We start from the raw sequence: 26,299 nt of genomic DNA, 5'->3' as shown, positions 1-26,299 counted from the left end.
TTGGCCAGGCTGGTCTCGAACTTCTGACGTCAGCTGATCTGCCCACCTTGGCCTCCCAAAGTGCTGGGATTACAGGCATGAGCCACTGTGCCCAGTCTATTTTTATTTTCTAAATTGAAATGAACAAAATTGAATTTTGCTCAAAGTATTTTAGATACCTTGAAATAACTAATATTTTAGTGATAAATGATTATTATAACTTTTTATTTCTCAAAATATATATGAAATAATTGAATAGTGCATTTAAATAATCTGTAGAAGAAAGTTTGTATTTTATATTTTGGAGGGAGGGAGAAACCAGTTAATTTTCCCCCCTTCAGAAAGCGTACTTGTTCAAATGTTTACAAATCGTTTGTATTTTTCTGTACTTTAGAAAAAAATATTTCTATATGCTCAATTTTAGGCTATTAACTCTCAGACGACTAAAGGTTGTTTCAGAAATCAAAACCATCCATATTAAAATAGATACTTAAAATGCTTTTTGATACCAGTAACTGTAAAATGGGCACTTAATATGAACTCATTCATTTATTCTTAATAAATATTCCCACGTTAAGTTATTAAATATATAATTATCACTGGATTTACTAAGTCTAAATTGTGAAATTGAAGCTACCTAAATCTTATTATAGATGCTAAAATGTTGTTTCTTTTACAGATCTTTTCTGACCACGCAATCCAAAGTAGAATCCTAGTTTATTCTTTTTCAGTTTATACTGTTCTTTTTCTCCTCACTGTAATCACCATGATTTATAATTCTACATTTGTTTAATTGTGTCATATGTATTTCTTTCAGTAGCTCATAAATTCTAGGAGAACTGGTCAGCCTTAGATATCTGCAGTGCCTGGCACAATGTAAATTTTAAATGAATGAACTAATAAATTGTATTTCCACAATTTCACATCTTGGTATAGTGGAAGGACTATCGCTCTGGAGGTCAAGGGGTTGTAGTTCTTGTCTTCTCCAAGAATATTCTTTATGTGCTACTTCTACCATCTGTGAAATGAGAGATTGGAGGGGGAGCTTGAGGAAGTGGTGTTAGATGATCATTAATAGTCCTGTCAGCATATTCTTATAGAGTTTTATGAATGTTATAATTGCATTTTAGACCATAATAACCAAACATTACATATTGATATATTTGCTTTTTTTTATTTAAGTGGTACATGATCAGCATTGTCCACATTTACAATCGATGGAGGAACAGTGAAATTCGGTGTTATGTTAATGGACAACTGGTATCTTATGGTGATATGGCTTGGCATGTTAACACAAATGATGTAAGTCTTTATTTTTCTGTGTTTTAATTTGAGAGTATGATCTATCATTACAATATGAATTGAATTATAAAATAGTTTGCTAGCAACTTAAAACTTTGAAAATTTATTCTTTTTATTAAATGTATCTTTCATTGTTAAATTTAGTATAAGAAAATTGCTAAAAGACATGATTAGTGATAAAAAACAGAAACATTTGGCCAAAGTTTTAAGTTTTTTAGATCAAAAACCTTGAATCTTATATTCTGTTTTTTCCAGCTTCAAGCACTAAAAAATGTGGTTTACCCCATATTTAGATATGGTAAGAAGACCCTAAACAGAAGTATAATATATAGTCACTATTATTCATTACATAGTGATAAATGCTATGGAGAAAATAAATTGGGCATACAGAAAGTGTAGGTGTAGGGAAGGGAGAAGCCAGATGTTGCAGAGATGATTTTAGCAGAAAGAGTTGAGCAAGCAAAGTATGTGGGGAACTTATTCTATTCAGTGAGAACAGTGAGTGCAAAGGCTTTGAGGCAGAATAGGAAAGTTCAAGGAAAAGGCAATTTGTCTGGAGCAGAGGGAGGAGGAGGCAGAATAATATTAAGAGATGAGGTTAGGCAGAAATCATTTTGGCCTTCATAAGCAAACAAGGCCTGGGCTTTCGCATCTTACTCAGCTTAAAAATCCTTGGAAAGTTTTCAGCAGAGAAGTGATGTGTGCTTCTATTTTAAAACCATCAATCTGCCTGCAGTATTGAGAATATTTTGAAGGGAAATTACTGAAGCAAGAAGATCACTTAAATCGCTTATTGCAATAAAACAAAGAGACTGTATTAATTTCTACCAGTATGTTAGCAGTGGAAGAAGTGACACAGTAGGATTCTAGGTAGAGGATAACTAGAATTAAAACCTCAAGGGTCCTTATGGTTTCTCTACTTTGGACTTTCTGTTGTCTACATTCTGGCCTGTCAGAGCCAAAGTGAAAGGTTTGTTTTAATGCTGAAAGTACCTCCAAGCTCAGTAATATACAACCCTTCAAGCATACCTGGTTTTATAAGAACTTACCTCTTAAACACAATTCATTTCTCAGTTTTGTTTGCATCTCTCTAGGCTTTCATCTCCCGAAGGGCAGGGATTTGCTTATCCTGTTTTGTATTCTTTTAGCTAGCATGTGCGTATGGTCCATAGTTTGTCCCGTAGATTGGGACTTGGCAGACTACACCCTATGAGCCAAATCAGACCTCCCCCCTGTTTCTGGTTTTGTATAAGCTGGGGGCTAAGAATCTTGGCTTTTAATTTTTTTTTTTTTTTTTTTTTTTTTTTAAGAGATACAAACCAAATCAAAGCAGAATGGAACAGAAACCAGATGTGGCAGGCAAAGTTTAAAATATTTTCTGTCTGTCCCTTTATAGAAAAAGTTACTTTTCTCTGCTGTAGAAACTCATGGTTGAGCCACAACCAATAAATATTTAATAGAATGTTGTTTTCAGAATTAGAATACACAGATGAAATTCTCCTTTTTATCTTCTCTCCAGAGTCTTTTTATTATAGAGTGGAAGAAACCCCAGTGGTCTTCTTGACTCATTAAATGATAAGACAGTATCTTGGAAAGAAAAAGCTTACTTTTTTGGTTATTTGTAATAGTGCCCTAAGAAGTGGAGAATTCTAGATAATAACACATATATACATACTTTAGGCAGTTAAAATTCCTGTACTTCTAATTAAAGATTGAGTATTTAATGACGACAATTTTTTTTTTTTGCCTTTATACCCCATTCACAATTTTTTACTTTATTGAAGTACCAAAAGTTCTTCTTACATATATAATTCTTGCTTATTCGTTCTAAGGTGTGAAATAGCCTGTGGGGATAGGGGAAGGAAACTGAGCCATGACTGCTTTCCCTGGTTTGGGTGGGTGGGGTGTAAGAAGTAGAGGCTGGAAAGATCTTGTTAAGCTTTTGGCTTCTTCAGTGCTGAATTCCTCATGTGGAGAGCACTGTATCATCGGCTTTAAGAAGCAGATCTTAGTCTTATTGTTTATTTGATTCTGTGTAATTCCTACTCATATATGAGAAGGGATTGATTTTCTTTGTGTCTTTTACTTAATATGGAGGAATAGAGGAATAGATTTGTAATTTCAAAAATAAAATAGAATAAAAAAATTATACCCTATGTATTCATGATTAAATGTTGGAATAGTCATTCCCTTGATTCAGATCAATCTCTCTCTATATGGATCATTGTACATCATTACAGTTGTATATTAGTTTAACTTTTGTAAATAAATAATTATAAGCTCTTTTGCCTTTAACTATAATATTTGAAAAGTGGTAAGTCTGAAGATTGAGTAGGTGGCTACTGTTTGTTTGCTTAAACATAAGTGTGCATGTAACTGATCATTTTTCCCAAAAAACTTGACTGGCATTTATTATTTAAATAATAAAGTCTTAATTGATGCTTTCTGCTATTATTATTGTTATATTTTAAAATATTCTTGATAATGGAGGCTGATTTAAGGATTTAAACCTTTTTGTCATTAAAAATAATGCATTTGATTTTTTTTATGACTTTTAAAAATAGAGCTATGACAAGTGCTTTCTTGGATCATCAGAAACTGCTGATGCAAATAGGGTATTCTGTGGTCAACTTGGTGCCGTGTATGTGTTCAGTGAAGCACTCAACCCAGCACAGATATTTGCAATTCATCAGTTAGGACCTGGATATAAGGTAGTAATAACTGTAATTTTATAAATTCTGTGGAGAGTTTTAGATATAAAATGTGGTGTAATATAATTTTTAGTGAAAATCTTTCTCTAATACGGTTTAAGAGTCATTTCTATTTTTTTGGAATGTAGTCAGTTTTTATATGTTTCTTTTTAGTTCAAAGATGCTTTTTTCTCAACTGTTTTCTCTTTATAAACTTTTTTATTCTTCAGAATATTTTCTAATACTGATGGCATGCCTTTTGTTAATAATTCTGAAATAATCTTATAAAACTATTTTGCTTAATGTAGTATTTAAAATACAAAAATTTGAAATATACGTATTACATAGTGAACATAATAAAGAACTTGTTAATATTACTGGTAACTTGGAAAGAAGAGTTAAAGATTTAGAAGGAAAGTAAGATAATATACTTCATGGACCTGAAATTATTCAATTTTAGCTTATATTTTTGCTTTAATTGCACTAAGTGAGGAAGTAGGTACAGTAGTGAGTATACTAATTTAGCAAAACTATTTAATGTAATTTATCATACTCTTTCTGTTTTTTAAACTTTCAAAACAAAGACTCTCGGTAAGATAGAGCATGCACATATATGAGTTAGTTTTAAACGTGCAGTATACCTGGCTAGGGGAGTGTATAAGGGTTCTATTTAAATCACATTAGGAATTGTGAAGTCTCAAACTACTTGGAGCTGAAAGAGAATTACACATTATCGTCAAAGTGTTTATAATTCTGAAGGAGTGCTTGTCTTGTATGGAAGTGTGGTTTTTTATTGAACTCAATTTAAATAATTAATGTGAACATTGTGTTATGGAAAGGAGTGGTCAATATTAAAAATATTCCCTCTTTGGCCTTTGTAGTTTTGCACTTGGTATTTCTCTTTTATGTCATCTGTATATAGATAGAGAGACTGTGAGACAGAGAGAGAGAGGAAAGTTTGAATTTACCCATATTAAAATATCTTTTTGTTCTCAATGACTTTAATAACCATAATAATATTGAAGAATAATAATGAAAATGCAGTTAATTTGTTTTTGCATATGTTTCTTCATTCTCCCTCTTGCCACTTTTGAAATAGTTAAGGTATGTTACAAGGTGAATTATTTTCCCCTAAAATTCACTAAAATTCTAACCCTCAGTAGTCTGTAATGTGACTGTTTTTGAAGACAGGGTCTTTAAAGAGGTAATTGAGATTAAGTGAGGTCATTTAGTTTAATTATTGGGTCCTAATCCAATATGACTAGTATCCTCATAAAGAGGAGGAAATTAGGACACAGACACATGCAAAGGGAAGACCATGTGAAGACACAGGGAAGAAAAGGTGGTTAGGCTGTCTTCAAACCAAGGAGAGAGTCTTCAGAAGAAAACCCTGCTGACACCCATATACAGCCTCCAGAACTATGGGAAATCAAACTTCTTTTATTTAAGCCATCCAGAGTCTGGTACTTTATCATAGCAGACTCAGCAAGCTAATACAAGGTCTTATCTGCATTGTGAGCGCACACAGTTTTTACATACCATTCTGTCTTAACTCTTACATAATCCTAGTTCTGTAAGTTCCTGTGTGTTTAAGGTTTATATTATTTCCTTATATTGATGTGTTTTGGCTGTATTTTAGCTTTTTCTGTAGTAGATTCCTCAGGAAGAGTTCATGGAAATAGTATTTCTTGAGGAATGCATTCCCTGACTTTTCTTTCTTTGGTTGTCCAAATATGCTACTCATTTTTCTCTGGCATGAGGTATTGGTATTGAAAGTCTGTTGACAATGTGGTATCTTCTCCATTACAAGGCACTTTAGTCTTGTTAGATGTTCAAAGGATTTTTTTTCTTTTTCCTTAAATCTAGTAATTTTGGTAGATATGTCTTGATGTTGGTCATTGTGAGTTAACTTCTCAGGTATGTGGTGTGCACTTTCGTATATAGTTTGCATCTTTTCATATTTTAAGAAATTGTTATTGTACTATACTTTTAGAGTTTCTTCTATTTCCTTGCTTTGGTTTTCTTCTGCAGAGACTTGACTATGCGTGTTTATTTACTTTGCTTATCTTTCATATTTCTCTTAAATCACTTCTGTTATTTCACTTTCTCTTAAATCTTTATCTCCTTCTTTATTTCTCTCTCATTTTAAAATTTAAAAGTAAAATAAAAATTATGGAAAAGCTACAAGGACTATGCCAGTCAGTTTTTTTCCTGAACCAGGAGAGTAACTACTGACATGATGCTCCATCATTCCTGAATGTTATTTTCCTACAAGTGAGAACATTCTTTCACGTCATTATTGTGTAACATGAAATCAAGAGGTTAACATCGATTTGTTACTAACATTTAATTCTCAGACCCCATTAAAATTTTGCTAATTGTTGTATAATGTCTTTTATAGTAAAAAGATCCAGTTTGCTGCATTTACATTATAATACATCAAACAGCTTCTCAGTCTTTCCTTCATTTTCCATATGGATGCCCTCTTTACCTGAGGCAGGTGTTGGCTTCTTTTCTGGCTGCCTTCCATCATGGATGCGCTCTTAACCCTTCCTCAATTCTAGCACAATATACTGAGCTAGGCTGTTGAGCTGATGCCTTCCCCATCCTTTTGGAGCCCCAGGTTTCTTTACCTCCTGCTGCGCAACCTTCTTATTCAGATGCTACCCTCTCTAGAACTCTTGACACCCCATCCTAGCTTACTCCTTTAGGCAATGGCTCCCTGCCCTGCTGGTAGTTGTGCCTTCCCTTGCCTGGTTGCTTCCCTTTGTGCATATTCTTTCATCTTTCTCAGGCTACAACAACCTGAGCCAGGCATCCCCCCCATGAGGATGCCCTTCTCTGCCTGCCCAGGCTCTGACCTGCCAAGCCACATACCAAATGAATGATTTTCAACCCCCACTGTAGATTCAGCTGCCTCCCAAGGTTTGCCGTCTCCTCTCAGGCAGATGCTTTCTCATCTTTTTCAGGCTCTGACTCCCTACACAGAGAAGCCCTTAGTGTACTTAACCTTCCTTACCTTGCACATACTCAGAAACTTTATGTTAAGGCACAACCCACTTACCTCTTCCTTGTTTCAGGTAGATGCTGTATTACTTTTTTAGAATTCTGACATCATGAACTGAGCAGCTCTCCTACCTACCCTTCCTGCCCTTCTTATGCTCTGACACCCTGCAACAAATTGCACTATGTTGTTGGCTGTAGGTTTTTCATAGATGCTTTTTTTAGTAGATAGAAGTTCCATTCTACTCCTACTTTGTTCAGTGCTTTCTATCATAAAAAGTGTTAGATTCTGTCAAATATGCTTTGTGTGTCTGTTGAGATAATAGTATGTTAATCAGTCTAGGTACAGGCTTGTTAATAGTGTTGATCTTTTCAAAGAACTGGCTTTTGGTTTCATTTTGTTTTCACAGTTTTCTTATTCTCTGTTTCATTAAGTTCTTCTATAATTATTTTTATTTTTTTCTTTCTGCTTGTTTTATGTTTAGTTTGCTTTTTTGCTTCCAGGGACATAAGGTGGGAGGTTTAGTTGTTGATTTGAAGTCCTCTTTTTAAATACAAACATTTACAGGTATAAATTTCTAAGTGCCTTAACTGCTTATATTTTGGTATTTGTGTCTTTATTCATCTTAAAATATTCCGTAATTTCCCTTTTGATTATTTCTTCTTTGACACATCGGTTATTTAGGAATGTGTTTATTTCCACATATTTGTGAATTCCTCAAATTCCTTTATATTATTGATTTCTAACATTCCAGTTTGGACAGATAATATACTTTGTATTATATCTGTCTTTATAAATTTATTCAGGTTTGTTTTATGACCTGAGTTTGGTCTATCCAGGAGAATGTTTGCTGTGTACACTTTTATTTTGGAAACAGGGCCTCTCCTTCTGTCACCTAAGCTGGAGTGCAGTGATACAGTCCTAGCACACTAGATTCTTAGACTCCTAGGCTCAATCTATGCTCCTGCCTCAGCCTCTTGAGTAGCTGGGACTATAGGCACAAGTCACTGTGTCTGACTAATTTTTCTGCTTTTTATAGAGACAGGGTCTTGCTATGTTGCTCAGGCTAGTTTTGAACTCCTGGCCTCAAGTGATCCTTCTACCTCAGCCTCCCAAACTGTTGGGATTACAGGCATGAGCCACTGAGCCCGGCTATGTGTACTTCGGAAGAATGTGTATTATGCTGTTTTGGGATGGTGTGTTCTAGAGATGTCTGTTAGTTCTGTTTGGTTTTTATTCGAATCTTCAATTTCCTTCTTGATCTTATGAATGGAAAGTTGAGTATAGAGGGGAGGGATAGCATTAGGAGATACACCTAATGTAAATGATGAGTTAGTGGGTGTAGCACACCAACGTGGCACATGTATACATATGTAACAAACCTACACATTGTGCACATGTACCCTAGAACTTAGTGTGTGTGTGTATATATATGTCTGTGTGTGTGTGTGTGTGTGTGTGTGTGTATATATATATATGTATATATGGCAGACTGGACTTGCAGGATAGGTTTTTTGGTCACTGACCCCACTCAGCTCAAATCTTTTCAAATATCCTGCTTCTCTGTTGACCTTTTCCTCAAATCTTACCAAAAAAGAAGAAAGAAAAAGAAAGAAAAGAAGGAAGGAAGAAAGGAAGGGAGGAAGGGAGGAAGGGAGGAAGGGAGGGAGGAAGGGAGGGAGGGAAGAAGGGAGAGAAGGAGGGAGGAAGGGAGAAGGGAGAGAAGGAGGGAGGAAGGGAGGGAGGGAGGAAGAGCCTGGAAAGACTTGAAATCTTAATCAACCATTAGAGGCAGTAGAAATATTATACCCAGATATTTCTCCCCAAAAGAACATAGGACTTTTATTGGTGGTGACATAAAACTCTACTTAGTGAAATCTGATTGAGTCCCTTAATGGTGAAATGACACACTGGTTGGAGCCAGTTATGCTGTTTCACTTCAAGCCGTCCTCTCCACTTTCCAGACTATTCCTAGGGGAGATTACTGTTAGCCTGTTTTTTTCCAATGGTTTGTCTAAAAATAAGCAAAATTTAACTTTTCCTGAGAATTACATGGACTTCTGGAAGTACCTTTCCCACTGCTTATAAGTGGGCTCTCCTCCCTTTAACGCCCACCCATTTTTTTCACATGAACTCTTATTTTTTTTTAAATCTTAAACATTTTCATTTATAGCCTTCAATCCTCATTTTGAACCTAATAGGAAATCTCTGTTGGGCTTCAGCACTTTCTGTATTTAACACCATGTGTTTCTTTCTAGGATTTAGATGTTATGCATGGAAAACTATGTAGCGAATGGTCTTATAAGTTCTAAAGCTAACAGAAGTTACTCTTGTATTTTCCTATATCAGGAAATAAAGATGGAGGAAGCTATGACCTACCAAAAAAAAAATCAATTGCCCAACTATTATTGTTTGCTTGTGTATTTCTCCCTTCATTTCTTCAGATGTTTCTTCATGTATTTTGGCGCTCTGTTGTTGGGTGCACATATGTTTACGATTGCTACATCCTCCTGATGATTGGCCCCTTTATCACTATTCAATGTCTTTTTAATACCTAATAATATATCTTCTTTTAAAGTCTATTTTGTCTGATATTAGCACACGCATTCCAGCTTTCTTGTGGTTTCTTGATATTTTTTCTCATTTTATTTACTTTAAATATGTTTTTACCTTTGAATATTCTATAAACACTATGTTATTGAATCTTATTTTATTATCCAGTCTGACAATCTCTGCCTTTTGATTTGATTGGTTATTTCATTCATCTTTAATGTGATTATTGATACTTAGGTTTCCATCTGTCATTTTACTTTTTGTTAGCTATGTGTCTCGTGTTTTTATTTCTTTATTTATTCTTTACTGCTTTCTTTGGATTATGTGCTTATTTTCTTATATAGCATTTTCAATTTTTAAATAATTTTTTCACTTAAAAAAACATTTCCTTAGTGATTGCACTAGAGCTTACCATATACATCTTAGCTCACTGGAATCAGCCTCAGATTTATATTAATTTTACCCTAGTGAACTATATAAATGTTACTTCTATATAGCTCTATTTGTTTTCTCTGTTTTTTGTGATATTATTGTTATATATGTAAGATCTGTGTATGTTACAAACCCAACATGACATAATTATTACTTCAAATAATTGTATCTTTTAAAGAAGCTGAGAGAAGAAAGGAGATACAGTATATGTTTGTAGATTTTGTTATATTGATCTTCTGATTTATCATTTATGAATCTCTTGTTTCTGTGGATTCAGTTACCACTTGGAGTCATTTCCTTAGCTCAGTACAACTTTGCTTCCACTCACCTTCTTTGTTATACTGAAGTGGTGCATATTGAAAAGCATGCATCATACTTTCCTCATTTGAGTGTAATTAGTACAAAATATATTCATACCTTCTTTTCTTTTAAAATAATTATAACAGTTTATTGAAGTGTAATTTACATGTCATACGAGTCATTAATGTTAAGTGTACAAGTCAATTATTTTTTATAAACTTACAATGTTGTGTAGACATCACTACAATTTAATTTTAGAACATTTCTATCAACCCAGAAGGATCCTACCTGCCTATTTGCAGTCACTCCTCATTCTCATCCTTTTTCTGTTCATACAGTTTTATATAACAGTTCTTCCTATGAAAATCCTTCTGAAAGAAATAATACAATAAATATTGATAATTATATAAAGGCTTATACTTTTATGTAAAATCTTTTCTTTTATTTTTTTAAGAGTCAGGGTCTCACTCTGTCACTCAGGGTGGAGTGCAGTGGCATGATCATGGCTCATTGTGGTCTCAAAGTTCTGGGCTCAGTGATCTTTCCACCTCAGCCTCCTGAAGAGCTGGGACTACAGGCATGTGACACCACACTCGGCTAATTTTTAATTTTTTGGTAGAGATGGGGTATCTTTGTTGCCCAGGCTGATCTCAAACTCCTGGCCTCAAGTGATCCTCCCACCTTGGCCTCTCAAAGTACTAAGATTACAGGTGTGAGCCATTGCGCACGTCCGCCTTTATATATAAATTTAAAGATGTAGAAATAACCTAATACTACAAATAAGGGAAGATAAGAAAATTATGTTTATGTAATGGATTCTATGTTTATATTACATTACACACTTTTTTTAAACCTAAAAGTGTTAGATTTGATTGATTATTATATAAACTTATTTTCCTCCTACAAACCAAAATAGGGTATGGTATGTATCATGGGCTCAGAAAAACTAAGACCAATGTTTTTCCAAATAAAAATAGATTTTATTAGATATCTTACATTTCCACAAAATGATTTTAAATCTTTCAAGATAATATATTAAAACTTGTTAATTCCGGTGTAAGCAGTATGAACAAAATGAAAGCAAGAGTTTTGTTCTAGACAATGAGATGTACAAATGTTTCAGCAGTGGTAAAATGCAGACACAGAAAGCTGATTTCAGTGTTTAACAACATACCTTATGTGTTTTAAATCAGTCACTGTTTTTTTAATGTAGATATGCTGAGTTCTTAAGTATTCTAGTGATAACACTACCCTCCTCATTCAAAAAAAAGTATTATCAATGAAATACTTCAGACTACAGAATATACAAATTTTTAATTATTCATGTTGCTCTTGTCTTGGCACATGCCTAATAGTTAATGGCTTGCATCCAGTTTTGTATTAGATAGTCTCTACACACTAATCCAGAGGTAAAAACTAACATGTTTGGTCTGCAAAGTGTTAAAATGTTTGAATTAAATTTTAAAATATAGTGATTTTAGATAAAAATTCAGATTTCATGTTTCTCTTGAAAAATATGGAAGAACTAGCAACATTGAACAATTGACTTAGGGGCCACTTTTAGAAAGGACAAACATTCTCCAGTTTGAGGAAGTTCCCATCTGACCCAATTCACTTATGCATATCTGTGTGCCTCCCATAAGAACTTGAGTTTGGGACATTTGATTTAACCTTATTATAACATTAGAGTAAGAAAATTGGAGCCACATCAGCTAAATGATTTCCTCAGCATGGAAAAGATAATTAGTGGCACAGTCAGGATTTTAAGATGATTTCATTATCGATACATTGAATATGGACTATAAATCAGAAGACTTAGAATTACGTGCTGGTCCCTTCTACATCTTAATTTCTGTAACATTCAGTTTTCATAATTGTAAGTTGAAATTAATAGTAATACTGATATGTGATTATTGCAAAGGTTAAATATTATTAGATTCATATCTGTAGAGCAATTTTAACCACGTATAACAATACTTTTCTTGTTACAGATGGCATATGTTTAGCTCTTATCTTTCATAGAAAGTAATAACATGTTTTAATGAACTTCTTTTCTGAGTTTAGTATGTATATTGTGATATTATTATTGAGTGTCATTGGTATTTCATAGGTTGATTTGCTTTTTAGTAAGGATAGGAATATTTTTGCATATTAACTTTTTATAGCCTCAAATGATGGTCATTTTTCTCTAAGTTATTCATGTGCCAAGCACTGTTTATTTACATAAATACTTTTTAAAGTGTTAACAAGAAAAATTAAACTTATGCTATGATGTAGTCAAGTAAAATCCTATTTATATATAATATTAGGTTTGATAGTTTTTTCTAATGAAATGCTTTTGCCAGTAATGGAAAACTTTAAATTAGAAAATGAAGATCTGAGCATCTTTATTGCTATAATAAAACTTAGCTCTCACTGAATTAAAGTGACAATAACAAAGTAAGAAACACCACTGAATAATCTCTGACATGTGAAAGGTACACAAATAGTTTATTATTGTAAATGTTTCTCTGCTTTAAAACTTTTGAGTTTAATTGTTGCTTTTAAAGAGTGTTTACTTTAGTTTTATTTTTTCAGAGTACCTTCAAGTTTAAATCTGAGAGTGATATTCATTTGGCAGAACATCATAAACAGGTTTTATATGATGGAAAACTTGCAAGTAGCATTGCCTTTACATATAATGCTAAGGCCACTGATGCTCAACTCTGCCTGGAATCATCACCGAAAGAGAATGCATCAATTTTTGTGCATTCCCCACATGCTCTAATGCTTCAGGTGTGTGAATTGTGGCTTTGTTTTCATGTTCTTGTTAGAATTTGACAGTATCTTTATTTTATATATCAAACATTGCTCATCTATAAATCTATGATTTTTTGTTTCTTTTTTGGCTTTTGCAGATCTTTTAAGTGAAACTTTAAAGAATGTCTCTCTTTTCTGTAGCAATATACTCTACCCTGGCCTTGTCTCCTTAGTAGGAAATCTGTCATATCTATTATCTTATATGTTATATAGCCTTTGAAATTAAATCAATTAACTGAATAAGTTAATTGTTAGATATAAAAACATACTTTGCTTTAAGAATGTATTACTAACATTCTCTAACAGTAAAATTACTTGTCTTTAAATCCATCAATAGTATTTCTGATTTTAAAATAACATTTGATTTTAACTTCATATTTTTAGTGTAAAAATGTCTCAACCTAAGATTTGAAATTTAAAAGTGATTAGCAAAGGTATTCACTTTTTTGTCTTATATGTGTATAACAATTATAATTGAAGGCTTAAAAATGTCCAACTATGTTATTTAATTCTCTTATGAAGGTACTTGGAACAAGGAAATAGTGATGAAAATCGTTCTATAGAAGTTTAATAAACATTTTTGTTTTTGGACATAGGATGTGAAAGCGATAGTAACACATTCAATTCATAGTGCAATTCATTCAATTGGAGGGATTCAAGTGCTTTTTCCACTTTTTGCCCAATTGGATAATCGGCAGCTCAACGACAGTCAAGTGGAAACAACTGTCTGGTAAGTTTTCTTTGCATGTACAATTGCTGATATTTTATACACACTTAGACTATGCATGATATACTCGGTGCTGTGTAAATGTATTACAGTATTTGGGTTCTGCCCTTAAAGTGCTAATAAATATTTTTTGAAACTAATGGAGATAGATATTTATACAATAAGTAAAGAAAACCCTGTCATTTAGGTTGTTATATCATAAAGGAATGCCTTTCTTGATAATAAATAGCAAATCCTTCCCAAAGATAGCATAGTGATTATAATATGTAGTTGAGGGAAAAATATTAATCCTGACCTTATCATTTGCATATACTCATGGATTGAATTGACCATGAAACCCTGTCAAGTTGAAGAAAATTACTAGGGTGAAGTTATTCAGAAGAATAATATTTATTAGCAATTACATAATTTATATCTTACAAAGTGATACTATTTTATAATGCTTTTGTCATGGCATAAGTCTATCATAATATTAATTGACATCATCCCTTATTTATATATAGTTTATGTTTGAGGACTCAGATCTAACCAGTGGCAAATCCATGTTTATGTAAAAATTAAATCTCTTCTAATGAGTGTGATTTCATGTGCATTTTTATAGTTTCTCGTTTATTAAAAAAAATTATGTGCCAGACTCTGATTTAATGTTATAGCTTAGAATTACACATACAAGAATTTAAAAATGAATTGTAGTAGCTATTTTGACTATACACATTGCCATGCTTGGGGATTTTAATGGACAAGTTATATAGATAAGCATTAATTTTATTCCAAAAGTAACACTATAGTGCTTCATTAGTATATATACATATAGATGAGCTCCTTCATGGGTTATCTAATTTTGAATTGATGGCGAATCTAAAAGGTGTGGGAAAAATTTAAGGTACAATGAAATGCTTTTTCTCATAATTATTATCTAAATTACCTATTAATGAAATTCCATTTTAGTATTTCTAATAATGTTATTTCTGTTTTGGAAACAACTTTATGTAAAGTATAAACCTAAATATAGATACGAGATTTGTACATTTATAACATTCACCTCCCATCTATGGGTCTTGCCTTCTTTTATATCAATATAGTGTAAAGGTTGGAGTTTTGAAAGTAAAAAGCTTTGAAGTGAAAAAGAATCCTGAGGTTATGTCCTACTGTGATACTGTTTTGCTTGTGAGATCTTAAATAATCTAATTGGAAGGCAGCTCAGCTTAGTGGAAAAATCAAACTTTAAATTTCAGTCCTTTATTTAAATTCAAAATGTTTTGCTATTTATCATCTCAGTGAACTAGGACACATTATGATCAGTAATTTAAAATCTAGTCAGTACTGTGAAAAGAAGTGGGAGATGAAGTAGGCACTAGAGAAATCTATGTATATTTAAATATTTCTTATGAAATAATATGAAATACATATATTATAAAATCTTACTGCTAAAACCGTATGTAATAGGTTATCTGGTTCATTCATCCAAGATGCATGTTTATTTTTACTGTCTTTCTTCAAAACTCATTTAATTTTTATATTACATCTTGATATTTAAATTGTGTTTACTTCATCATGGAGATAAAAGATAGTGTGAGGAGTCAGCATACCTATTTTCATTTTGATTTTAGTTCTTTTATATCACTCATCCTAATATTTCCCTATATCAACTAATTTCAACCTTTTCAGTGATGTCTATTATGTCTTTAGTTTGTTTGTTTGTTTGTTTGTTTATTTATTTATTTATTTATTTATTTATTTGAGATGTAGTCTTACTCTGTTGCCCAGGCCGGACTGCAGCGGTGCGATCTCTTGGCTCACTGCAACCTCCTGCTTCCCAGATTCAAGCAATTCTCTTGCCTCAGCCTCCCAAGTAGCTGGGATTACAGGCGCCTGCCACCATGCCCAACTAATTTTTGTATTTTTAGTAGACAGAGTTTCACCATGTTGGCCAGGCTGGTCTTGAACTCCTGACCTCAAGTGAGTCACCTGCCTTGGCCTCCCAAAGTGCTGGAATTACAGGCATGAGCCACTATGCCTGGCCCTATTTATAGTTTGCCAATAGAAAACATAACAAGAAAGATACCACTCTCCTCTTTAAATATAATATGTACTTAATTCCAGGCCACCCTGTGATTTAGTTATGTGCTATTTTGAATTCTAATCTATTACTTTTTCATTAATTATTTCAGTATCCTAAATATCTGAGATTTGCTCTTTGGTACGGACAGTTGTATAGATCAGTAATGCAGTCTTTTGTTATTTAATGTTTTATAGGGAACCATTATAGAAAACTATTTGCATCGGTGAAATAGTCTTTGATTTTGCAAGCTGTTAAGTGGGATTTCTCCCTCTATTTGAAAAATACAGATTCATGACTATGCAGGGGTTATAGAATTTTATGTTTTATGGCTATATCATCAGTTCATATAGATGATTGGGACCTTGAAAAAGGATTTATTGTCTTATTGTTAATCCATAATAAATTGTTCTAGATTAAGGATAATCAATTTGAAGTTTTTAACTCTTCCAGAGAAAATTTAATATACTCCTTTTTGGAAGTCTGATTGCATAGTAAAGAGATGACTGAAAGTTGCAATACTGTCTAATTTTTAATTGCTTTTTTGAGAAATGGAGCTAAGCTCAAATATAAGTTACTTCTCTGCCCTCTGTGTTTCAAGCCAAAGCATTTTATCTTCCACATACTTTTCTCTGCTAAGTAGTACCTTTCAATGAAAGTTCAGTGTTTCTGAGGCCTTACCTCTGTTGGCACTACTACACTGTTTTTATCAACTTTAATGAGTTTTTACTTCATATAGGGGATTTAGAATTTTTAAAAATTATTGGCTGGGAGTGGTGGCTTACGCCTGTAATCCCAACACTTTGAGAGGCTGAGACCGGTAGATTGCTTGAGTCCAGAATTTTAAGACCAGCCTGGACAACATGACAAAACCCCATCTCTACAAAAAAATAGAAAAAATTAGCTGGGCATGGTGGCATGTGCCTGTAGCTCCAGCTACTGGGGAGGCTGAGGCAGGAGGATCACTTGAGCCCAGGAGGTGGAGGTTGCCATCAGCTGTGATCGCACCACTGCTCTCCAGCCTGGGTAACAGAGCGAGACTCTGTATCAAAAAACCACCCCAAATTATTGAAGCAATAGTTTCATTTTCTAGAGTCTTCAAAGATGAATTTATTTTTGCTGGATAATTTTTGTGACTTTTTAAATTATGAAGGCCACTTATTATAGTTATTATATATATGGACATTCAAGTCAGACAAACTTGGGTTCAAGTCTTGAATTTAGTATTTATTACTAGTGTAACTTTGTGTATGTGATTAATTTTTTGAGCATAACTCACACTCTGAAGTAACATAGCTTTTGTATTTTGTGTCTAGAATGACTCAAGAAATTAAACAGAAACTTTATTTTCCTTTGAATTCGATGATTATGTAGACTGAGTACATACTATTCTTATTGAGTACATATTATTGAGTACATACATCTTATTGAGTACATATTCTTACGCTGAACTATTTTTTTAAGAACATGGGTAATTATATAGGTGATACAAAATAAAACCTTCCTCATCGTGTGACCTAAGACAGCTTTGCTTTGAAAAAAATTTATGTTTTCTAGAACAAGGTATGAATTGAGTTTTGTATATCAAACAATTAAAAATACACCAAGAGATAGTTTCATTAGAGACCAATGTGATATATTGCATAAGTGTTCTTTTGGTGGAAGACAAATTTAGACTCAAATCCCTGTTCTGTTTTATAGTGTCTCATGTTAGGTGATGGGATATTCATGGGTGTGTAGTAGTGGTACGTGGCATTTATTGAATACTTACTATGTGCTAGTCTCTTTTTTTAAAAAAATAGTTTTATTGTGTATGTTTAAGGTATACAGCATGATGTTATGGGATACAAACAGATAGCAAAAATGTTACTATAGTGAAGCAAATTAACATCTGTCATCTCACATAGTTACCTATTTTTGGGGAGGAGGGAAGCAGCTAAAACCTACTTATTATGAATCACATACAAAGTATAATTATGTTACCTACAGTCCTCATGTTGTACATTAGATGTACTTGTTCATCCTACATATCTGGTGCTTTATTTCCTCTGACCTATATCTCCCCACTTCCAAGCCCTGCTACCCTTTTTCCTGATGGCCACTGTTTTGTTTTTTATCTCTGTATATTTGAATTCTGTCAGTCATGTATTTTAATCTAATTATTTGCTGGTGAAGAAGAGAAAAATTGAATAATTTGTTCAAGATCACAGAGACATAAGTGGCAGAACCAGGGTCCTAGTCCTGAAAGCCTGACTCTAGAGCCCTTACTCTAAACCACTGTGGACCACTCTGAGAATCACTTTTGCCAGATGTGGAATGATTTTAATAAGTGCCTACTTTATCTGATTGTAGTATGAATTAAAATAAGACATGCAAAGTATCTGTCATAGCGTCTGGTACATAGTTGGCACTTAATGAGTTCTCTTTTTACTTTTTTCCATGAGTACTAGTCTGTTGGTTAGATACAGCTTTTTAATTATTAAAACTTATTTTTAATGTTATTATAAACTATGATAATTTTTATAAAGAGGAAATTTCAAGTGATAAATTATCTTAAGTATATGAATATTTTTCTGGGAAAAGCATTTTTTAAAATTACAATAAATACAGTTTGTTTGCTAAAATGATGGAATGTAAGATATAAAAGTGTTTAGAGAATCCTATAAAGCATTTATGTCAACAGTCCTATCATATGAACAGTCCTCTTGTAATGTAAATATTTATGACTCATTAGTTTGTTTAGTGAACTTAAATCACACTTTATTTCTTAATATTATCTTGCTAATTAATCAGTTATTCCAGTAATTACATTGAATTTTATAGCCACTTTAATAATTAAGCAACCTCTTACTAATTAAATATTTCCTTCTAATATTCTGATTAGTACTATTGTAATATGTAAAGCAACAGAATTATCTGGAAAATTTAAATATTTCAGTGTCTAACTGCCTTAGCCAGATTTCCTCATACACTTAGAAGTGACATGAAAATCCCTTATCTGACCATGTTTCCTGTTTTTTAATTCAGAAAAAATGTCTGTTATATAGTGTTAAAATTTAATTACATATTCTTAATCCAACTTAGTCTGACTTAAAGATAATACGTAATTGCTTTTAATAGGGAAAAGAATTAAAATAAGCACCTGTTTATAATAATTGTTTCTCTTATGGAAGTGGTTGTTCTTCTATATAGAATATAATTATTCATTTAGTTTCCAAAAGCATTTAAAATATTTTTATTAGTCTATAGTTTATACAGTTGTATTTAGTTTAGATTTTTCAGAAAGAATGTACCACTGACATGTCTTAAGATTCATATTTCTTTGTTTGCCTTGAAAAATTGCTAAATTGGTACTGAAAACATTTTTGAAGTGATAAATAGACATAAAAAATGCATTTGATGTATTTACACTACTACTATTAGAGGAGAAAAATGAAGTAATTTGGTTAGTGAGATTTAAGCAGAATAAAATGAAATATGTATTGAATTCACTATGCAAATTAATTTGTAAGTAGTAAAAAGTAAAATACATTAAATATTCTGTCTGAAACATTAGGAAGCATTACATTTAATTTTCAAATAGATTTTTCTTCTTTTTAAATTTAGCAAAAGCCACTTTTAATACTACTTTATGTTGTTTAGTTTTCAACACTTAATTTTTCTCTGTGAATTTTTCTTTGTCTTATTACAAGGTTTCTGCTTTATCTTTGACCCTTCACTCCCTCTCTCTTGCTGTGGAAAAAAGGCACCTTTTTGGCATAAGGTTAACTACAAATTGTTCTTTGCAGTTGATGACCATGGACACATCTTCAGTAAATTTGTTGCCTTAATTTTCTTCTAGTTTGCATTTCCACTTTCTGTTTTCTTTAATTTTTCAATCTTATTATCTTCTAACAGGAGTATTGTTATTTTACGCATGCCATAGATTTCATTTCTTTTAACTGTCTTACATTACCTTCCTTCATTTATTTTGATTTTATGACAGTCGTGCAGGTATAATGGTATCAGTTCAAAACTAAAATAATTATTATTTGCCTTTATAAAGAATATTGCCACATGCCATAATTCATCCTCAGAAACCCAGAATACTTTTAACAGAATGTAGCTATAATGCTGATTGTCACAAGTGTTTAAACCCTCTTCTTTTTCCATCCAGGAGTGAGATGTGATGACCATAACACGTAATGAATGAAATTTTCAAGAAAAGATTTAGTAAAGCATACTAAAGAGATTCTAGTTAATTTAGTATTATAATTTTATTGGTTTTTATTTCTAATTCTACTCAAATTTTTAGGTTCACAGTCTTGTTACCTAGGCTGGTAACTTCCAGTGCTTTATCTCTAGCTTGCCTTCAGTTTAGGTTTATACACATAAACCATTGATGCAATATTTCCATGTGGAAAGTATCTCAAAGTTAACATGGCTCAAGTAAAAATTCATAGACTTCTTGTCTACCCAATTTCTATTGCTTTTGATTTTCTAATGTTACTGAGGAACATTGTCTCCAGGTAGTCTCTTAAATTAGAACCCCAAGAGAACTCATCAGTTACTTTCCTCCCTTTGAATAATTAAAATATTAGCTGTTCCTATATGTGTCACATACAATCTATCATGATAAGCTATTGATATTATTCCTTAAATACCTCACAAAGCTACCCTTTCCTCTCCATCCATATTGCTACTGCTTTAGTTTAGGTTCCCATTATTAATTACTTCGGCTAGTATATATCCAGTAATTGCTGTTGCCCTTTTCCAGTAATTTGCAATGGCTAGAAGAGTTATCTTTCTAAAATATAAATCTAATTATTTCACATCTGTGGTCATTCATTGGTTTCCTGTTGCCTCAGAACAAAGTCATCATCTGATTAGGTCATGCTTACTTCTCTCTTCTAGTCACATTTCTTGATAGTCTTTCCAAACCCAAATTCCTATATATAGCAATAAGGACAAAGAGTGGAAAATGCTAGCAGGGACATTCTAGAACATGTATTTATGAATAAAAGGTGCTACAAATAGGGACAGCCTCAGCAACAGTGTATGGTTGGGAACATGGTTTTCTGCAGTTCTTGGATTTATAATGTCAGTGAATTAGGGAGGGGATTTAACTGAATACTTCATTTAAGGTGTCTTGGAGTCTTACTATTTGCTAAATAAAGGGGAAGGTTTCTGTGCACTTAAATCCAGCTTTCAGCTGCAGAACAGAGATGGAGTGTCTGCTGTCATGCAAGTGGACAATAAGAAGAACCATAGGCAATCTGTATACCAAATGACCAATTATTCAGTACCCTGGTTGTACAGATCTTGTTTAATAATCAGCACAGAGAAACCTATCAGTATAGAATGTATATTATCCAGCATTTGCTAATTATGGCTATAGTAACAATCTCAAAATCTGGTAGCCTCATAAAACAACAAAAGTTAATTGTTCATAACTGGTTGTGCTGTGTTCCCTGTGTCTTCTCATTCTGGGTCCTAGATTGAAAGATTAGCTGTGATATGGAATATGTTTTTCCTGTGTCAAAGAAGTGCAAGAATCTCAGTTAAACAATATAATTGCTCTTGTAGCTTCTGGTCAAATGAGATGAATGTCATATTCAATCTACTAGCCAAAGAATGACCAACTAAGCCCACATTTAGTGAGGGGATTTGGTTGTAAAATATATGTCCTGGAAGTGGGGGTAGAATGTAAGTCTTTTGGCCATAGGCAAGGATTTATAATCTTCTTATTGAGATGGAAAAGTCAAAAGATGGGAATAATAATGCAATCTTCCATGGGACTTATGAAAAAGTATTATGGTGCACAGGAAGGAAACCGATATCCTAAAGACTTGAGACAAGCAGACTTATAAAACTTTGGGAGGCCGAAGTGGGCAGATCACGAGGTCAAGAGATGGAGAGCATCTTGGCCAACATGGTGAAACTCCCTCTCTACTAAAAATGTAAAAATTAGCTGGGTGTGGTGGCACATGCCTATAGTCCTAGCTACTCGGGAGGCTGAGGCAGGAGGATTGTTTGAACCCGGGAGGTGGAGGTTGCAGTGAGCCGAGATTGCACTACTGCGCTCCAGCCTAGTGACAGAGCGAGATTCTGTCAAAAAAAAAAAAAAAACAAAAAAACAAAAAAACCTACTAGTAGGAATTCAGAAGAAAATTTTGGTTTAGGGTGCAAAATGATCCTGTATGAAATAGCAGAATACCATAAGACTGACGTCGAGACAATACTATCAGAATTTAGAGATGATGGCCAAAGTCTATATTTTTGCCAGGCAGTTTAGAATATTCTGATACAAAATCAGGTGTGGGAAACAATGAAGAATGTTTTTCTAATTCCTTCTGATAACTTCTCATTGAATTAAAAACAGTATATGTGCCTTCTTTTGGATTTACTGGAGAAAGTAAAAATTAAAAATGTGATGGTTACAAAAATACAGAAAACAAGGGAATGGGAATAGAACCATAAAACAACTGTTAATATAAAGTAACAGGTTATATAACCTGGAGATACCATTAACTGTTAAAAGACAGAAACATACATATTCATTCAATAAGCCAGAATCCAATAATGTAAGCTTTTTTTTTTTTTTTTTATACTTTAAGTTCTAGGGTACATGTGCATAATGTGCAGGTTTGTTACATATGTATACTTGTGCCATGTTGGTGTACTGTACCCATAAAGAGAAAGTATTTCATTTAAAACTCAGTGGTAAAGAATATAGATCTCAATTTTTGGTCTGCTGTAGTCTGGCAATTTTTTTCTTAGTATACTACTAATAAAAGTGTGGATAGTATACTAATAAAAATGTGGCTATTTTGTCCCATATGGAATGCATGGATGGTATCTTTTTACCTAAGAAAGCACATATTCCTCATTTGCTGGTTAGAATAAAATCATTTGTTAAGAAAATAGTCCATCATGTTTGTTATATTTTATCTAAAAGTAGGTTAGGTCACTCACTACTAACCTATTCCAAAACTTTCCCTAAAATTTTACTTATCTCATGGGATGGGGGCCCTTTTGCAACTATTTATTTTCACTTAATTCATGGTTGTTTTATACTTTTTCTACAGGAAGAGTCAAGACATACTGCATGGCTTGAATGATAAATTTTCTATAGTATGGGTACCCATACTAAAGAAATAGTAGTAGTAGATCATTATAATAGTAATATTACCCAGTTCTAAACTATTGGTACAGATGCTTGTTTCTTTCTCCACTGTGTAGTTTTTAGAACAACACAATTCTCCCTTTTCAATCATTGCCTGATGCTGAGATGGCACCTTCAAATTATTTTCTCAAGAGAGTGTAGGGGTCAGGTACCATATAAAATTTTAAAAATTGTTTAGTTCCATATCTAGAACATGCAGGTAACTTTTGTCCCTCCTAGTACAACTGTTGTGCATATTATTTCAATTGATATCATTGAGGATCTCTCCTTTGGTGGCCTGTGGGTGCCTATTAATAGATCCAGCATTTAGAAACATGGGAGTCTTTTCCAGTATCATTTTGACATAACTTTATTGAGGATAGTAGTCAGGGACTTGAGTGGGGTCTTACTTATCTGATGGAAAAAGAAGGTTGATATCTTCTTTGACAAAGAGGTTATGAGCAAAACCTCTGCCTTTAATTATGTAATTTCTAGATATTATTTATCAGGAAGTCCAAGCTGAAATTGGAGGGCAGGTCACAATAAGGCTCAGTTGGAAGAAGAAAATATTTTTGCCAGGGAGAGGAGGGCATATATTGTCCTTTGGGGTGGTAAAGCTGACTCAGCAGTTTGGGTATTTGGCATGTACCCCTTGTAACTCAGCCAAGTACACTAGGTAGCACATCTTTAATACAGTTGAAGACCGGACTTAAATAGGTTTAGGAACATAAGGAGTTCTAGTAGATGAGTACTATTAGGAAGCAAAGGGTAAAAAGTTTACACTAATTGATTCCTGTGAAATCAATGTGGAAGTCAGGTATGAGACACATAACATTTATTTGCTGCCAAATATTTTTATAGTTGGAAATGGGATACGGGACTTGGTACCTTTGGTATGTTACGCAGTAGTGAATAGGACCAGGTATGATCCCTTTCAGCAAGTCTTGGTGGAACTTTAATGAGGATCCAATGTCAGACCAAAGATGCTGGCATTCATCATCCCAAGTTTATCAGTAGGGCTTTTTATACCTCTAAAAAGTTTGCCTTAACACAATTACTTTATGATTTAAAACATCGAATGAAATATGTATACATAAATGTTTTGTAGTATGGCTTGCTGCTGGAAGGCCTAGAGGGAAGTTTCATGTGCCTCGCCCTCAGTAATTCACGGGGGAATAGCAGGATTCCTATTTTTCTGGTGGCTGTATATCTCATCAGGGTTACGAGTATCTGCCTATTAGAGCCTAATTTTTGTACAAAGCCTAGCTATTATTTTTGAATTCTATCTTGGCATTTTCTGTGGTATTTGTGGTGAAAATATTGTTGAAGTTGATCTCCTTTAGACAATTCCTTTGCAATGTCTTTATTAATGGGCAAGGTACTCTGAATCTGGGTATTAAATATTATATGACAGCTTTTGTTAATGGATTTACTTAACTATCTTCATAAAATACGTATATTATTTTTGAACTTTTTTCCATAGAAACAAATTCAATCTAAATATTTATTAATAACTTTCAAGATGGGCAAGTTTTTTTTTTTTTTTAATGCTTACCTCCATTTTGCAAGTGGCAAATATGGCAGGAATGACAGTATGTGTGAGGCATTTGAGAAAACAATTTGGAGGATATTAACAATGTTTGTTTGCATAACTTTTTTTTTTTTACTTTTTATGCCAACTCACATGCAAAGAACAGGAGAAGAGTTTTTTATATCATCTAACAACAATTTGTGGAGTATAAAATAGTGAATCTTGTTTTTAAGCATATTTTTTTCTTTTCTTCAAAATTTATTTTGTTGATAAAAACACTTTTCCAAATTTATAGGTGTATGTGAATATTCGTTACATTCATAGAATGTGTAATGGCCAAGTCAGGGTATTTGGTCATTACCATCACCTTGAGTATTTATCATTTCCATTTTGGTAACATTTTAAGCCCTCTCTTCCAGCTACTTTGAAATGTACACTACATTGTTGCAAACTATAGTCACTCTACACTGCTATTAAACATGAAAACGTTGACCAACTATCTAACTGTACATTTGTACCCACTAACCAACCTTTGTTTATTCTCCCTCCTACCCACATACCCTTCCCAGACTTTGTATCTGTCTTTCTACTCTCTACCTCCATGCGATCAATTCTTTTAGCTCCCACATATGAGTGAGAACGTGTGGTATCTTTCTGTTCCTGATTTATTTCACTTAACATCATGACCTCCACCTCCATCTGTGTTTCTGAAAATGACATGGGTTCATTTCTTTTCATGGCTGAATAGTACTCTGTTGTGCATATATGCCACATTTTCTTTAGCCATTTGCCTGTTGATGGAAACTTAGGTTGATTTCATAGCTTTGCTTTTGTGAATAGTGTTGTGATAAACATGTGAGTGCATGTATCACTTTGATACACAGATTTCCTTTCCTTTGGATAAATACCCAGTAGCAGATTGCTGGGTTTAGTGGTAGTTCTGTTTTAACTCTTTGAAACATCTCCAAACTCTTTTCCATAGTGGTTGTATTAATTTATAGTGTGCAAAAGTTCCCTTTTCTTCAGATCCTCACCAGCATCTGTTATTTTTTGTTCTATTTATAATAGCCATTCTAACTGGGGTAAGTCGATGCCTCATTGTGGTTTAGATTTGCATTCATCTTATGCGTAGTCATGTTGAATATTTTTGCATACACCCGTTGACAATTTCTGTGTCTTCTTTTGAGAGATATATATTCATGTCCTTACCCCACTTTTTAATGTTTTTTTTTTTTTTTTTAATTGTTGTGTTGTTTGAGTTCCTTGTATATGCTGGATATTAGTCCCTTGTAGGATGAATAGTTAGCAGGTATTTTCTCCCGTTCAACAAATTGTCTCTTCACTCTTTGGATTGTTTTCTTTGCTGCGTAGAAGCTTTTTAGTTTTATATAGTCTCATTTGTCTATTTTTGTTATAGTTGTCTGTACTTTTGAGGTCTTAACCATTAAATATTTGTACTGAAACAATAAAACTACTAGGAAAAAGCATAGGGAAAATACTTCAAGATATTGATCTAGGAAGAGATTTCATGCCTACAACTATATTTAAAAATTAAAATATTTATATTAAAAATATTTCCCTTAAAGTTGGTACCTTATCTTATGTAAGGAAATTTTAGAGTACACTCTGGAGAAGTCCAGTCAGCACAAAATTGAAAGGATGAATTTGGAAGTGGAAGGGACTACAGCTTTGGCTGAAGCATGAGCCACTATTAACATCATCATACAGCTTTTGGTCAGCAATGAATTTTATAATGGTTATGGCAGAAGGAAGTTGTAA

The 26,299-nt window shown here is 33.1% G+C and overlaps 1 protein-coding gene across 4 annotated transcripts in view; it reads left to right on the top strand.

The window, feature by feature from the left end:
• The window catches only part of NBEA (neurobeachin), a 774,301-nt gene that overhangs the window by 128,676 nt on the left and 619,326 nt on the right, over positions 1 to 26,299 (top strand). For all 4 annotated transcript variants that reach the window (XM_030922219.1, XM_030922217.1, XM_030922221.1 and 1 more), the window contains exons 7-10: positions 1,162 to 1,281; positions 3,846 to 3,992; positions 12,838 to 13,035; positions 13,656 to 13,789. In XM_030922219.1, coding sequence (XP_030778079.1) covers positions 1,162 to 1,281; positions 3,846 to 3,992; positions 12,838 to 13,035; positions 13,656 to 13,789 — 599 coding nt within the window. The remainder of the gene's footprint in view (positions 1 to 1,161; positions 1,282 to 3,845; positions 3,993 to 12,837; positions 13,036 to 13,655; positions 13,790 to 26,299) is intronic.

The sequence above is a fragment of the Rhinopithecus roxellana genome, chromosome 18, assembly GCF_007565055.1.
Source record: "Rhinopithecus roxellana isolate Shanxi Qingling chromosome 18, ASM756505v1, whole genome shotgun sequence".
Taxonomy (NCBI): domain Eukaryota; kingdom Metazoa; phylum Chordata; class Mammalia; order Primates; family Cercopithecidae; genus Rhinopithecus; species Rhinopithecus roxellana.
The sequence above is the reverse complement of the archived record's forward strand: the minus strand, read 5'-3'. Positions and strand labels throughout refer to the sequence as shown.